Source organism: Conger conger, chromosome 7 (assembly GCF_963514075.1).
Source record: "Conger conger chromosome 7, fConCon1.1, whole genome shotgun sequence".
Lineage (NCBI taxonomy): Eukaryota > Metazoa > Chordata > Actinopteri > Anguilliformes > Congridae > Conger > Conger conger.
This window is the reverse complement of record NC_083766.1, coordinates 29914886-29931588: the sequence shown is the minus strand read 5'-3', so window position 1 is coordinate 29931588 and position 16703 is coordinate 29914886. Positions and strand designations below refer to the sequence as shown.

At 41.7% G+C, this 16703-nt stretch overlaps 1 protein-coding gene across 3 annotated transcripts in view; it reads left to right on the top strand.

Annotated features, from left to right (window-relative positions):
* LOC133133929 (sorting nexin-19-like) overlaps positions 1-16147 on the top strand; it is a 36223-nt gene extending 20076 nt beyond the window's left edge. For all 3 annotated transcript variants that reach the window (XM_061250234.1, XM_061250233.1, XM_061250232.1), the window contains exons 10-12: positions 9741-9925; positions 11303-11390; positions 13263-16147. In XM_061250234.1, the coding sequence (XP_061106218.1) occupies positions 9741-9925; positions 11303-11390; positions 13263-13386 (397 nt within the window). In that variant the 3' untranslated portion in view covers positions 13387-16147. The remainder of the gene's footprint in view (positions 1-9740; positions 9926-11302; positions 11391-13262) is intronic.
* Positions 16148-16703: the final 556 nt, after the last annotated feature.

Sequence of the window (16703 nt, the reverse complement as noted above, 5' to 3'; positions counted from 1 at the left end):
AGCCAGGCTGGGATTTTTGTGCATTAACAGTCCATCACCGCATATTGACTTTGGTCTCAATCAGCATCCACTGTGCACGTGCTTCCATTGTGGAAAAGCAGTTCAGTTTGGCCCTGTCATTTTTTATTTTTGAGTTCTCTGTGCTTATTAATGCCTGGATTTATGCTCAGCATTAAAAGCCCCCATTGAGCAATGCTGCCTGTCACTAAAAACCTTAACATGAAAGTAATCTTTTCTGTATAATACGTTTTCAGCCAAATAATTTTTTGCAATGTTTAGAATAATTTGCAACTTTTGAAAATTTACATTGCTCAACAGCTGTAGCAACCATGATATCCAAATTAATGAAAACCAAGCTGATAAGAAGCAGTACGTACTTAGCCCTTCAAATGTTTACCTAGTTTTATACATACAAGTGCTAATGCCAGTAAATTATTACTGTAGCTGCTTCCCAACATCATTGCAACAGCAGGCGTTGAATTTGTAAAGTTCTATATTAACTTGAAACCACATTACTGCCTATGGGGGTGAATGCTGACAAAGTATTTCATATCCGTCTGGTCAATTTCTGGTCACACAATTTCTTTCAACAGTGCGCAACAGTCATGTTGAAATGCTATTGGATAGATTTCTGCTCTCTAGTGGCTGAACCCAGTACTTTCTCTTCCATTTCCTTCTGCTGAGATCTATTATGATCTGATGAAGTAAAAATATTCTGCATCACTTACTGAGGTTCCTACTGCATTCAAAAACCAATTTGGAATATTGTCTTTTTCTAAGCAGTTTCACTGGTCTCAAAGCTGGGATAAATGTATTATTCTGTTCTTTTTTCCTGTATAGATTTTTGAGATGTTTCTTATGCTCCCTCTCGGCTGTGTAATCCTCTGTAGCTTCAGACTGTTCCTTGTTATGGCTTCTTGCTCAGAAAATAAGGAGATAATATGCTCATGGCTTGTATCAAGGTTTGCTGAAAGAGTTTTTGCTTTCTGACGTAAGATCAATTAAAGGACTTGTAAAACCTCAATTCTACAAGTGTACGAGCTATCAATTCCTTTTTCAGCAAATTCACTAGTTTACATACAGTAAATGTAGCCAACATGGTTAATTTTCTTCATGTTATTAAAAGGTGTGCCATCTTTTATTGATCTGGCATCTTTTATTGATCTGGATCTAAATCTTTTTTCAAAGCTTTATTTACTCGCTTTGGTTTCTTCTGCTTTCTGCAGCTGTGAAGCCTCACCCCCAGGGCTGGTGAGTCTAAGCAGCTCCTGTCTACGCAGTGACTGTCTCTTACCACACAGTGGCAGACCACACCTATTAACTATTTCCACAGTATTCATAAAATAAATGAAGGTAATTGCAAAATAATGTGTTGTAAATTGTAACATTGCAATGTTTCTCATATGTGTAGTTTTATTATATATACACTTTATTAGGTCTACTTATGTTTTTGACTTATTGGTCCTCTGCTGCTGCAGCCTATCCACTTAGATGTTTGACACATTGTGTGTTCAGAGACGCTCATCTGTATGCCACTTTCGTAATGTGTGGTTATTTGAGTTACTGTCACCTTTTACCTGTCTGGCCATTCTCCTCTGACCTCTCTCATTGACAAGGCAGAACTGCTGCTCACTGGATGTTTTTGTTTTTGTTTTTTCGCACCATTCTCTGCAAACTCTAACGTCTGATGTTCGTGAAAATCACAGGAGATCAGTAGTTTCTGAGATACTCAAACGACCCTGTCTGGCACCAACAGTCATTACATTTGGTCTGAACAACAGTTGAACCTCTTGACCACATCTGCATGCTTTTATGCATTTAGTTGCTGCCACATGATTGTCTGATTTAAATATTTGCATTAACAAGCTGGTCTACAGGTCTACCTAATAAAGTGATCACTGAGTGTAGTTTTGGCCAAATCCATAAGCCATATACAGTATTACATGGCTAGAAAACCACCACAGTTATAATCCGATTAGTGCCAGTGAAGAACTGCTCACAACATGACTTGCAAAACAAAGGGAGAGAAGGCCTGGGTTTTGTTTTATAAACCTTAATCGAGTTTCTGCCTTTCTGACCGATCAATATCCCGCTTATGCACAGTATCGTGTCAGGCTCCCTGCCCTCCCTGTGTGGGAACACCACAGACTTGGTGTGTGGTCCCTGCCACAGTCACACTGTGGGACCCTAAGTATTCAGCCCTGCTGTCCTCCCCCATTGTGTCGCAGGCTGACCCAGTTAGCAGGTCTGTATTTGACTAAGCGATTGATTGCCACTGACACACAAATCAGGGACGGTTGAACTGGAGTGACCCTTATAACCACCATGTCCATGGGTCCAGGGTCTCAGGCTCCTACTTCCACTGGACACGCCGAGTGCCACATGCTATCGCACAGGTGCCAGACTGGTTTAATCTCTGAACAGTCCTCTGTTATGGCTCAGCTAATGGCTACTCTCTGGCTACTTGGCATGTTTGCTGCCTACACAACAAAGTTCACTGTGCTAGATGAATACTGATGGATTTTACTCAGTGGATCATGCATTCTTGGCTTGTATGAACTCAAGTTCATGTTCAAGCTGAATTAATACTGAATGTCTTACTGTGTAACCTCATGATTTTGTTTGAAATCTAGGCATGCTTTGATGATGATTTGGTTGACACTGAACCAGGCTTGCTCTAGTGTACTGTCAGAATGATTTATCTTTGTCAGGCAAGACAAATTGGGGCGTGAGCTGAACAAGTGGTTTTGATTTGAAATGGGTAAAATATGTGGGCCTATACATATGTAGTTTAGTATTCATAGTATCTAATCTTGTGTTACAGAGAACAAACTGGGCAGATTGTGACTTGTGATGGTTATTTATTTGTCATTTTTAACCTATGCTTCCCTGTCACAGTTTATGCTGGGATCTGATCAAATTTATCTCCACTATAACGAAAGTATATATATTTTTTAAAATCCATCTGATGCCCTCTCCAAGAGTCCTCCAAGAGCTTAAGGGCATCTCACTGATTGGCTGTGAGGATTAAAGTCAGCTGCCAGACGTAGGCAGGGCCGTCTGGAGGCAGTGTGAGGTTCTGGTGCAGCTACATACAGTTAAGTGGTAGAAGAGCTAATCAAGCGGAATGTCAATATGTACAAATCTGTTTGCTTTTAATTTCATTTTACATCAAAGTGTGTTTGTTAGAGATAAGTAAGGCCACGGGTGGGTCTTCAGCTGATCTCTCTCAGGGGCCCAGAGTGATTGAGCAGCCCTGTGGGGTTATGTATTGCTGAGCTTTTTCTCTGCTAGCACAGGCCAGTCACAGGGGCAATGCAGGAAAAATATTATCAAGTCGCTTAGGAGAAACACTTGGTTCCTATCAAGACTTCCTCTGGGTTTCTTTGTTCCTTTTGCATGTAATGGTTGAATTAAAAAGTACTTTCTGAGACAGTGATATTATGTTACGGCACAAATTCAGTGCCGTGAAAAAGTATTTGCCCCCTTCCAGATGTCCTCTATTATCGCATAATTGTCACACCGAATGTTTTCAAATCTTTAAACAAAATATAATATGAGACAAAGAGAACCAGAATAAACATTATTATTTCATCTATTTAATGAAAAATGGTATCAAACACCCATATCAGCCATGTGAAAAAGTAACTGCACCCTTAAACTTAATAACTGGTTGCACCATATTTAACTGCAATAACTGAGATCAAATGCTTCCTATAATTTGATATCAGTCTTTCACATCGCTGTGGAGTAATCTCTGGCCCACTCGTCTTTGCACAACTGCTTTAATTCAGAGAAATTGGTAGGTTTTCAAGTATGAACTGCTTGTCTCAGGTCCCTCCACAGCGGTTTCAAGTCAGGACTTGAAGGCCACTCCAGAACTTTAATTTAGTTTATTTTCTGCTATTCAGATATGGACCTGCTTTGGTGTTTTGGATCAGTGTTTTCCTGCATAACCCAATTACGCCCTTGCTTCAGCTCACAGACAGATGAGCGGACATTCTCCTTCTGGTACAGAGCAGAATTAGTGGCTCCGTCACTGATTGCCAGTCAGTCAGGTCCAGTCAGTCAGGTCCAGGCAGCATGCCCCGGCCATCACACTACCACCACCATCACGACTGTTGCTATGATCTTCTTTTTGTGAAATGTGACATTTTCTTAATTCCAGATAGAATGGGTCATCCAGAAAGCAATTTTGACTCCATGCATAGAGCATTATCCCAAAAGGCTTGGGGTCATCCAGGTGCTTTTTTGTAAATTTGACACAAGCATTGATGGTGCTCTTAATTAGGGTGGGTTCTATCTTTCTACTCTCCTATGAATCCAGTTTTTGCCCAGTATCTTGATTAGTGTCATGAACACTGACCTTTGCTGAGGCTAGAGAGTCCTTTAGTTCTTCTGGGATATTTTGGTGAAATTTTGGAGATAATGCCGATCTCTGTGATTTGGTGCAATCCCAGAGCTGTAGAAATGGCTTTGTAACCCTTTTTAGACGGATATATTTAAACGTGTTTTTCTCATCACTTATGGAATTTCCATTGATCGTGGGCTGGTAGAAACTTTGTTGTGACTACCTCACTCTGTGGTACCCTAATGTAAGGTTCAATATTTGTGTTTACTCAATTTCCCCTACATTTTGTCTAAAGATTTGAACCATTCAGTGTGTCACATACTGTAAGCAATAATAGAGGAAGTCTAGAAGAGGGGCAAATACTTTTGCACTGTAGACTAAGCATGGCAGGCATTGGCAGGCCTGATCTCCCTGTAGCTGCAGGTTTATGATGAATTGAATATGAATATTATGTGAAGTATATGCGGTGACTTTTGCCCGTACGCGCAGTCCACGTGCATCTTCAAAGCACATCTGCACCCGGAACGTTCTCCCTCCTCTCCTCCCTCAGCCCGTCAGACTCTCTTATTACACTCCGTTTCCCAGAACAGCGTCTGAATTTAAAGCGGAAAATATCTGGCTTGGCTTGAGCCGCCGGATAAACCCAGACCAATTTTAAGGACACGCAAAGCTCAGGATTAAAGTGCGTTGGCTGTCAACATTATTTACACTGAAGTACTGTATAACGGTGATTAGCAATGCTGGCCACAGTCATTTTAATCATGGGTATTTGAAGTCTGTTCAAGTCAATATTACCAAGATAAAGAAGTTTGACTTGGTGTATTTCTTTTTCATTTCATCCCTTTTAAACATCAGCCTATTTTATAATTTTATCAAAATTAACCATTTTAACTGCACAAGATTTTACTTTTGTGATTGTCAAGAAAGCAGATGGATTACATAATTGACAATCAAACTGTCTCCTTCAAGGCAGCATTTTTCTAAGCCTGTTGGTGCTATTATAAATTACATGCTCTGGCAGATTCCACCAGATTTAATTGTGGCAACAAAGTATCTATCAAATGTGGTCCCTGCGCATAAAACTGTTGTGGCCAGTTAACTAAAATATTTACATTACACATTCATTGAAAATGATAGCATGCTGGTATGTATTAGAAATGGGAGTGATGTATTTTTATATGCTTTTATTTTAAATAGACATATAAGTCTAACTGAGGAAGCCAGTCTGGAACCCCACATGGCATACGTTCATATAAATTTGAAACACTAAATACTGTTGAAAAATACAACTGTTTCAAATCGGCCTGTCTGTCAATTTCATATTTTGTTTTTATTATATGTTATTATTTGTATTTTGTTTTTCATTGGTCTGTACTGTAAAGCTGCTTTTTTCATCAGGTCTCCCTTTTGGAGTGAGTGGCAGCACTTTGAGAGAAAAAACAGGCCATAATTATTTTTTTAGTTGGCTGGAACATGGAGACTGATTGGTCTGTTTTGTGGCCACCAAAATAGACTCCCTGAGAAAGAAGCTTTCAGTGACATATCAGCTCAGGATGTGTCTGTCATCTTCAACTCTTTAACTGTTTGGTATGTGTGTAAATCTGTTTGTCATCTTACATTATCCAAAATGTTAAGGAATTTACACAAACCGTACTGTAGGTACTGTAGGAGTTTGTGATGGGGCACAGCATTATCAGATCAATGTTTTTTCCGGTAAAATAACTAGTTTGGAGTGACACCCCATGGCACTGAGATCTATATTTTCATTGTGCCATATGGTGCAAAAATTCTACGTTTAGCACATTTATCTATTTACTTTGAATGGATGTTGTTAGTTTTTTCCCCCTGCTCTTCCTCTTTTCTGAAGGAGATCAGGGATGTAGTGACACAGAAGGTGCTTTGCCTTACGTAACCTGACAGTGATGTTTATGGGGAGTGCCTCGGGTCCGGGGGAGTGCGGGGCCGGCTCGCTCTCGCCCGGAGCCTGCTGCTTTTGTAGCGCCGATTACTCAAAGACGCAATATCCAGGAAGCTGACAGCATGAGGGCTGGAAGGACACATGTGGATTCAATAAATGCTCAACAACAAGCAGCGAGAAGAGCGCGGTGCCTCGCAGACGCTAATGTGCACAGAGCATCGAATGAGAATAAACTGGAGGGCCGTGGGGGCATAGTGGAGTAGCGAGATTGTTCGCCGCATTCGCATTTGCACGGCTGAGACGTTCATCATCGCGTTTGCCGACGTGCGTGCGGTTTCTTTTTCCTCACTGGGGTTATTTAGTCAGGATATCCGCCCTTATATTCCCCCAAACTCATCCGGTATTATGCATGTTGTCTCTGGACTAAGGGGCAGTGAAAATAATCATACATTCCTCATTGGAAACTTAACAAGCATTATTGTGTGTTTTTATGTGTTATTGTTTGTGGTTGATTGTTCTGGGGAGATATCATGCCATAACAAAAATTAGCGATTAACATCGTTTTCATCAATGTGTTTATTGGCAGTTCATTGTATAAGATAAGTACTATCCTGTGCTAGCCTCTATGTTTTGTGACTATATCATCATCAGTTTTTGTCAAGGCTAGGCAACTCTGCTGAGAGGTACATGTTTCCCCAAACTTTTAAATTTGTAAACCGAAGAGGAGAATTAATTTGCACGACTGGCCAGTGGGTGCTTTCACCGGTGGGCATCGGTATTACATAGAGATGATTAATTGAGCTCTCTTCTCGAATGGACACGATCAGCATGTGGCTTCCTGCGGCAGAAGACAGGACAGACTACAATGTCCAGTGTAGATTTTTAAAAAATGAAATCGCTTTAAATCTACAAATCCTGGGTTCATATACCAAAGGTTTCCAAAAGTCCAGAATGGAAGAGTTTGGCAGAGTTTGTCTGGGTTTATCTGGCGACTCAACAGATTCGCTAGTTGTATCACGTGCAGTAGGTTTTTGCATATGAAGTGCAACATTTAACTAGTGGCACCAATAGAATACTCAGTTTTGTGGCTTGAGTAGGTAAGTCTGGCCTTTAGTTGTGTTATAATAGAGGAAAACTATCTAAGCAACACAAACGGCATCCAGAAGGTATTAGTCATATCTTTTGTAAGGATGGCTTTGGGATACACTTCAGTTTCTTTTTAAATCTCAGAAGCACACTGGGTTGGAAATGCAGATGTGAGAACTCCACCAGCAGGTGAAAGCTGCAGAGCTGGCCTTTCGGTTATAGAACAGTATATTGGAAGGGTGTGAAGGAAACTAGATCTGCACCATCCTTTCCCTCATGAACAGCTCACCTCCTCTGAACTGCCTGCATTGTGGAGTGAAAATCTAAACATTTACAGAGTTACTTCAGTCATGCAATTCAAAAAGTATAAAATGTACAGGAAATCTTAAACTCCTGAGATCCAGGAGAGTAAGTATTTTATATTTTTTTCACCTGTGTCCTGGATGACAAAAACATTTGGTCCAAAAGTCTGAATCTGGGATTTTTTTTTTCATGTAATTCTGGAAATAAATAGAAAGGTTTAGAAAATTTTAAAACAAATTAATGTTACTGCAAAGCTTTGCAAGAACTACTTGAAGACCTAAGAAGAGCTAGGAGTGCTGCACAATCCAGTCACCTTACCTCAACCCCATTGAGCATTTATGGGGGCACTTGAATACTGATAAAAGCAAAGTATTCTGTAACATCGCAAGATGCTCTTTGGAACATAATGCTGGAACAACATCGATCATCAGGTTTTGTACAGATTTGTGGAGTCTATGCCTGCTCGAGTGCACACTGCCATTAACAGTGGGACATTCCAAATACTAAGAAATTCTGAAATTCATGTACATTTTTCACAAATTGTAATGCTGATAATATAATTTTCAATGAAAAGGTTTATATATAATTAAAGTAGAATGCAAAATAGAAGCATTTTCACTAGAGGTCTCAGACGAGTCAACCCCACTGTATATTTTATGTAATTGTAATTGAATGCCCCTTATGTTAAGAGAAATACTGTTTAGAGCTCTGGGAAGGCAAAATGTAATGTGCTGGTTTGAGGCCGCGGGGTCTCAGGAGCTTAAGAAGAATGCACATGCGGGGGTTTATTCTGTTCTCTGCGTTAAGGAACACCCTCTGTTGTGGGCTATATTAATTCCTTGTTCCCTGGATTTGTCCTGCTTCTATCAATTTTGATGAATTCTGAATGTTGAATATGGCATGGGCCTGTGGTCTGCACTCATGCTGACTCAAAGGAATGCACTGTGAATGTGTTTTGTGCTTTTAAAGATGATTTATGTAATGTGTTATGATATAAGGATTTGTTTTCTACTATCCAGTCTCTTTGACCCTTGTGTAATCTTCATAATCTAACCAAAAATCTATTTTCTTACTTCACAGCCGGGAGAGCCTGTATTTTTTCTGGTCTGCGCCACTTTTTTTTTTACTGCAATTGTTTTTTGTAGTAATTTATTTTTGCTGTAATAGCTGTTGTGTTTAACTTTGATTATGAATCAGTATTTTCTAGCAGTGTTTTCTCACGTTTTATTTTATCTGAAATTGTGTGTGTGTCTGACTGAAAAACATAGTTTTGTCTGGAATAATAGAGTCAGGGATGAGGGTGTAGGAGGGGTGGTACTGCACATGCACAAGAGTTTTTCTTTTGTCAGAGTTCACGCACACATTCTCTTTCTCACTGTGTATGTGTGCACATGTATGCAGGAGTTCTGAGTGTGTGCCATTTTCTCTCAATGCTGTGTATGTGCACCTTCGCTCTGTTTGCACCTGTCTGACATCATATGGTAAATGGTAAATGGCAGGCATTTATATAGCGCCTTTATCCAAAGCGCTGTACAATTGATGCTTCTCCATTCACCCATTCATACACACACTCACACACCGACGGCGATTGGCTGCCATGCATGGCCCCGACCAGCTCGTCAGGAGCATTTGGGGGTTAGGTGTCTTGCTCAGGGACACTTCGACACCCTTACTGCCTGAGCCATGTCGCCCCCATATATCTTAGGGTCTGTACATTTAATACATTTATAAATGGAAGAGTAATAGACCTAGACGCCTCTATTACCCCAGCTGTTATGTTGCCATACCTGGATTCATATAACTAATAGCGTATACTTATTCGATGTGGGGTGTAATTGCTTTATAAATCCTAAATCGTGAAAAACATGGTTGTAAGCTAATTTAAAGGCAAGTAAGTAGTATTCTACTATTGTCTATACATGCTATTAACTATAATACTTGCATCTGTTATTGTTTATTATCTATCAGCAGTGCAGCGTAGGGTAGGCTACATCACAACAACTGGAGGGCACATGATGGTGGTGCACCCAGTGGTCACCTGGTTGATGGACCTTTCCTGTGTGTGTATCTGTGTGACTCCAGGTGGCTTGATGTAGGTATGGCTAACCTGACCAGTACCCCTTGCTGGGTCATCTACCTGCGGGTTCTTCAGGAAGCCATCTGGCCTGAGGGCACCCTCCCAGTCCAGCCCCGCCCAGCCCGCAGCAGCCAGCAGAAGGAGGAGACCAGGCAGCAGTCCCTGCAGTGTCTAATGAAACTGCTCCCAGGTCAGTAGCTACTGAAACTGTGCTCAGGTCAGCAGGCATTGGAAATGGTCTGTAGTCAGTGTCTAATGAAACTGCTCCTAGGTCAGTAGCAACTGAATCTGTGCTCAGGCCATTGTCAAATAAAACTGCTCCCAGGTCAGTAGCTGCTGAATCTACTCCCAGGTCAGTGTCTAATGTAACTTTTTCATGGTTACAATCAATAAAATTATCATTAGGCACATGTTGATTAAGCGTCATGAAAGGAGAACCTGCGGTATATGGTGGATATTGGCACAGCTAGCGGGGTGGTTAGGCAGGACGTGAAGCAGAGTGCCGTTACACCCACTAGCTGTGCCAATATCCACAATATACCGCAGGTTCAAGTTCTATAACACTTTTGTACAAGGGCTACCACATTTATCTTTAAAAATTTCACGAAAGAAAGACAAGACAATCTTTAAATTAATGTATTTTTAATGGAACTATGTTTTATGGTAAACGTATTCTTCCGATGAAGAGTCCTTTATTGGTTGCCAAGCAACGGTATTGTGAAAGTTAGCTAGCAATAATGTATCCCCAGTCCACTATCGAAGCAATGGTACTAACGTATCCCCACTGCACTTAGCTAAGCAACGCTATTGCTATTGTAATAATGCTAACTGCATTAACGTTAGCTAGCTTACTAGTTTACGGTACACCAGACGACACTGACGCACACAAATAATGTGTTTTTGTTGTAGACGTTTATTGGGGACACTGCCAGATACCATGCAATAAAATAACTCAGTGTCGTTATGAGTCATTCGCCGGGGTTTGGTGCTCTTGTTGGTATTTTGATCCGAGAATGTTGCCTTGAAGTTGTATTTTTTTCATTCCTACTCCTTTCCAAATCAAATGACACTTTAAACTCACTCATTTTATTTTACTTTGGTAGGCTACTAGAGGCGGGATGATGATAATGTTAAGTTACGTTCATTTTGATTACAAAATAGGTGATCTATAAACACAGAGTAATTTTAAAAGATGTGGAACATTCCATTTAGCCATGCATATATCGTGGATTTTGGCACGGCTGGAACGCAAACTGACCAATAGAGACAATGGACCCAACCTATCCGTTGTATTATAAGTTTTCTTTCAGGTATAGGAAAATAGATGTAGCCCTTATTTCCATTATGGAAGTAGAAGTGAGTTGAAGCTTCAGTGCGTTGGGCCCAGTTTAGGTTAGGTCTTCAGCAGGTCTGCACACACTACAGAGAGCATGCAGCGGTCAGGGGAGGCGCTGTGAGAACAGGTTGTTCCACCATGGTCCCCTGCGTCACATTCGAGTCTCTGTCTGTGAGATTTATGTGTTTGTTCTGTTAGTTCTGATGTCTGTGCTCTCCTCCGTGCTTACAGATCTGATCCCAGACCTGCTGGGTTCTGAGAAGTACAGGCTGAGCTGGCAGGCTGTCCTGGAGTCACTGCAGGACCCCCAGATCAACAGGTGACTCAGTCGCACATGTATGACCTGAAGATCATGCATGTAAAAGCACATGTATGACTGTAAGAGTGTTTCACAGAGTCTGCACACAGTTGCGCATGTATGACCCGAAGATCACGCATGTACAAGCGCATGTATGACTGCAAGAGTGATCCAGAGTCTGCACACAGTTGCACGTGTATGACCCGAAGATCACACATGTAAAAGCACATGTATGACCGTAAGTGTTTCACAGAGTCTGCACACAGTCGCACATGTATAACCGCAAGGGGGTGGCCGGTAGCGTAGTGGTTCGGGTAAATGACAGGGACCCACAAGGTCGGTGGTTCTAATCCCGGTGTAGCCACGATAAGATCCGCACAGCCGTTGGGCCCTTGAGCAAGGCCCTTAACCCTGCATTGCTCCAGGGGGGATTGTCTCTTGCTTAGTCAAATCAACTATACGTCACTCTGGATAAGAGCGTCTGCCAAATGCCAATAATGTAATGTAAAAAGGTTACACATGTACAAGCACATGTATGACTGCAAAAGCCAAAATCACATGTGTACAACCACAGGATCACACACACACAACCACAAGATCACACACGTGCAAGCGCAAGATCATGCATGTATAAACACAATGCCATTATAATACACACATCCACACATAAACATGCAATCGCACAAACTCACATCATTGAGAGAGAAAGGCATGTACTGAGAGCAATCACACACACATGCACACACACACACTCACACAGTGCTGCAATTTCACTTTTCTGCATGCAATATTACCACCCCTCCCGCTGGTCTTATTATTATAGTGCATTATTGCTGCTGTAGGGGAAGGAGCATCTCAGGTCCTGAAGATGCCTTACCTAAAGCCCTCCATGCAATTATCCCCAAATGTCCTTCTTTTCTACAGGAACAAGCTTTTTCCATTAACATTTTTTTTTTAATTTTGAAGTACACAGCCTACGGAAGGTTGAAATTCAGTCCAGCGACAGAACAGTGCCTGCGTCTCCATGACCTGCTTTAGCCAGCACAGCATGGCGCTTCTTAGACCTTATAATAATAAGTGGCGCCCAGTGAATGAACAAAATGTTTTTCATTTTTCATACATATGAATTTGACTTGTGTCTGTGTAAAACTGTTAAAATGAATGGAAAATGAATTACTTCTTTCGGGATTAATGCATTCCAACTTTATTCCAGTCTCAAGTGTCACTGCATTGAGGCTGATGATCTAACAAAGTTGTAAAGATTTGTGCCCAAGATTGCATTTGGAGACCAGTTGGCGCAGAGAGAGATAGTAAAGGTGCACTAATGGAGTCTAATGGGCTGTGGTGCGATCCACAGGGCAGTCCACGCACAATCCCCTCAGAGTCTGACTCCTGTACCCGGGGTTTGGTTACTGGCTGTGGAACATGCTGTACTGTGATCCCATCTCTACAAAGGGATACAAGATGGTGAATGGATTGCATTTATATAGCACTATTATCCAAAGGGCTTTACAAGTAATGCCTCTCATTTACCCACACACACACTCACACTCATGCACCAATGGCAACTGGCTGCCATGCAAGGCAATGACCAGCTTGTCGGGAGCAATTAGGGGTTAGGTGTCTTGCTCAGGGACTCTTCGACACACCCAGGGGATCAAACCTTCTCAAACTGCTCTTACCTCCTGAGTTTATGTCGCCCCCAACTCCAGTCTGCAAAAGTATGGCAGACTGTACTCCCATTAGAATGTGGGCTTTTTAGTCTTGGGTGTGTGGCGAGTCGGGAGGTCTCTGTGTTGCCATGTTGGCTTGCAGCTCTGCCCTCTCCTGTGCGTGTGTAGTGCGGCTCTCCTGCGGCTGTGTGCTCTGATCCCCCGCCTCTGGTCTCCGCAGGCACCTGGTGTACAGCGTGTGTGACCTGCTGCTGGAGGTCCTGATCCCTGAGTCTTCTGATGAGGTCTTTCAGAGATCTCTGCTGGGCAGCCTGTGTGGGGCCACGAGAAGGCCATCGCTGTGAAAGTGCAGACACGGGCACGGACAGTCACACCCGCGCATGCACACTGATGCATGGACACACACACCCACCGGCGCGCGCACACACCCACATGCGCACACATGCACACAGACGCACGGACACACACACCCACACGCGCACAGACGCACGGACACACACGCCCATGTGCGCGCACACACAGATGGACGGACACACACCAGTGAACACAGGAATTATGCAATGAACATGTGAATGAAAACAAACGCGCTGTGCACACACACCCACGTGCGCAGACACTCTCTCTCACACACACACACACAGATGCACGGACACACACCAGTGGATGCAGGAATGTACGCAATGAACATTCCTGCGCAATGAAAACAAACACAGTGTGAACACCCAAACGAACATGCACGTACAGTCTAACACACACACCCATGTGCGCACTCACACCCTCTCACACACACAGACGCACGCACACACACTAGTGGACACAGGAAATACGCAATGAACATGTGAATGAAAATAAACACACCGTGCGCACACACACAACCAGGCATACAGACACACACCCGTGGATAAAGGAAAGGAACCCAAGCAACATGTAAATGAAAACAAATGCAGTGTGTACACACACCTACGCGCGCACGCATACTCTCACGCACACAGACACACGGACACACTCCAGCGGATACAGGAATGTACGCAATGAACATGTGAATGAATACAAATTCACTGTGCACATACACGCGTGCAGGCGCGCGCGCACATGCACACACACACACACACGAAAAGCAGGACAGGCGCTGTGGTAAGAAAGCCCCCGGCCCTTATGCCAGTCCACAGCGTTCATTACCAGGCCTCCTGTTTCACAGCTCGCCAGGATGAGTCTCCAATCGGCCCTCACCGGATCTGAATCCATGGACCTCTCTACACTTAACATGCCCTCATTATTCCCATATCCGACTAACTGGGTTCACATTACCAGCTACAGTAATCATCCACTCTCACCACTCTACTCCACCTGGGGCCTCTTTTTCTGGAATTAAGGCTTTGTGGAGATGCCCACAGAACTCGGAGGGGTGTTTTCTAGGTGTTTCCGCTCGATGTTTACCACATTGTGTCCTGCTTATTTCTATTGTGCTTGTTGTTAAGGAACATCTGGGGTGTTGTGCGTAGGAATCTGGCGCCAAGGGCTTGACGTATTTGCCGTTCGCGCTTTGAAGTGCTCTGGTGTTGCAGTTACATGCGTATAATGCGAGCGTCTGGTAAATCATCTGTGTGTGTGTGTGTGCCAAGCCACCTGAGAAACAAGAAGACTTTATCTGTTTATTGCACTCATTTTGTGATACACTCAGAGTTCCAATTTCATTTCAAGTGCTATGAGGATGAAGTGGAAGATCATTCCAGAAGGAAATGCAATACCTCATAGCTCTTTAATGAGAGAGAATATGCATACGTTCTTAATACACTGTATTAAAAAGGGCTTTGTAGCCAGCTTTAGCATTCCCTAAGTGTTTTAAAAAAATTAGGAGAAACGCATTCCAGAAATGAATACATTATTTTTTTATATTATTTGTGTGTATACCAGTTATAGTATATATGCACCTCTATTAACTTTATGTCTTGTATACCTTACAGTTTTGCCTTTAGCAAATTCACAGGAATATCTTATTCCCCTTTTAATGCATGAACAATGAATTGGACAGTTGATATATGACTTCCCACGATAAGAGTTTCTAGATGAACCTTCAGACGATGCACAGGTTGCAAAGAAGGTCCTAGTAAGTAGTGTTTAAAAAGAGATACTGCTGAAATGTATTCTCAGCTTTTAGTCAGTAAGACACAAACTCCATTAACCCAAGAACAGGTGTGTTTGCAAATGAGAAAATAATAAGCACTGTTAATGTGTTCATGTTTTAACCTCAGATTATGCAGTATATTTTCCCAAATTATTTACTGTCAGTGTGTTAGTTGATCTGACAGAGGAAAGAGAAGAGACTCAATGTACAGTAGACATATGATGTAGTTATATTTGACATTTTCCAGGCAGTTACTTTTTGATTGATATTTATTTATTCATTTATTATGTATTTATTTATTAATTCATTCATTCATTTGGTTAAATGTAAGTGGCAATTGTCTTTGTATCAAATATATCGGTGCACATTGAGAACAGAAGTGACATAGCTGTAGCCATTGCTGTAAAATTGCACATGGCCTGTCTGATTGACCTATACAGTCTGATCGACCTTCCTGATTTGATTCAGTAGTACAAAAAAGATTATTAGATATTAGAGGAACACAGGAGATTACAAAGTAGTTTCATAAAGTCTCAAAACCCTTTATAAAGATTGTTTTGTTCAATAGCAGGACAAGAGAATTACAGTCTTTGTGTCTGTATGTTCACTTGGACAATAGCACAAGTATAAAATAGCCAACATGTATGACCTAAGCATCATGGGAAACAGTGTTTATGGCACTATATTATGATACAGATACAGTATGGTACAGAAGTCATAGAAAGAGCTTTGCTTTTCCAATGAGAAGTCCTTTGATGCTAGTCCTCTAGTCAATATTTAATGCAGTGTTATGGCACATGTGCTACAGTATGGTTATAGTGAGAGTGCAGTACATTCTTGTTGTTGCACAGTGAAGATTTGGCTATTTGAAATGCTGTCAGTTGTTTATGTTGTTGGAGTGACCAACATACAGAGTATTTCTTGTCTGTACGAGTGCTAATGAAATCATTTTCAGAACAATAAAAAAGAAAGACATCAAATGGACTTTTTTCCATCTGTGAAATGCAACTCATGCAGCTTTTTTATGTAAGCTGCTCACAGCTAAATTGAGGACATGTGGACGTATCACCACTGAGCGTATGATCAGAAGAAAAAGGGTGCGATCTCTCTCACTGCTCTCATAGCTGTCACCCAGGCCTGCGGTTAGTTACTCTTCCAGTCAGCAGCTGAACGCATTACATCACCACATCTGGATCCGGCCCTTTGGACGTATTTGTAGGCTGTTGTTGTTTACCTGTGTTTCCCAGGATGACCGGCAAATTTGCCAAATAAGTGGCAAAAAAAGCACGTTCATTGTTCTGCAATATACTTTTATTAAATCATCTTGTTTGTATTTTTGTTATTATTGTTAATAATAGTAATTATAATAATAATAATAATAATAATAATAATATAATAATAATAGATTATAGCCATAGACATTATTACTTATATAAAAAAATACGAACTGACCCTATGTTGTGTGAGGTGTGCACAAATGGAGTGGTGAATGCATTTTTGAGTCCAAACCCTATTCTAGTGTACAGGTACAGTGAA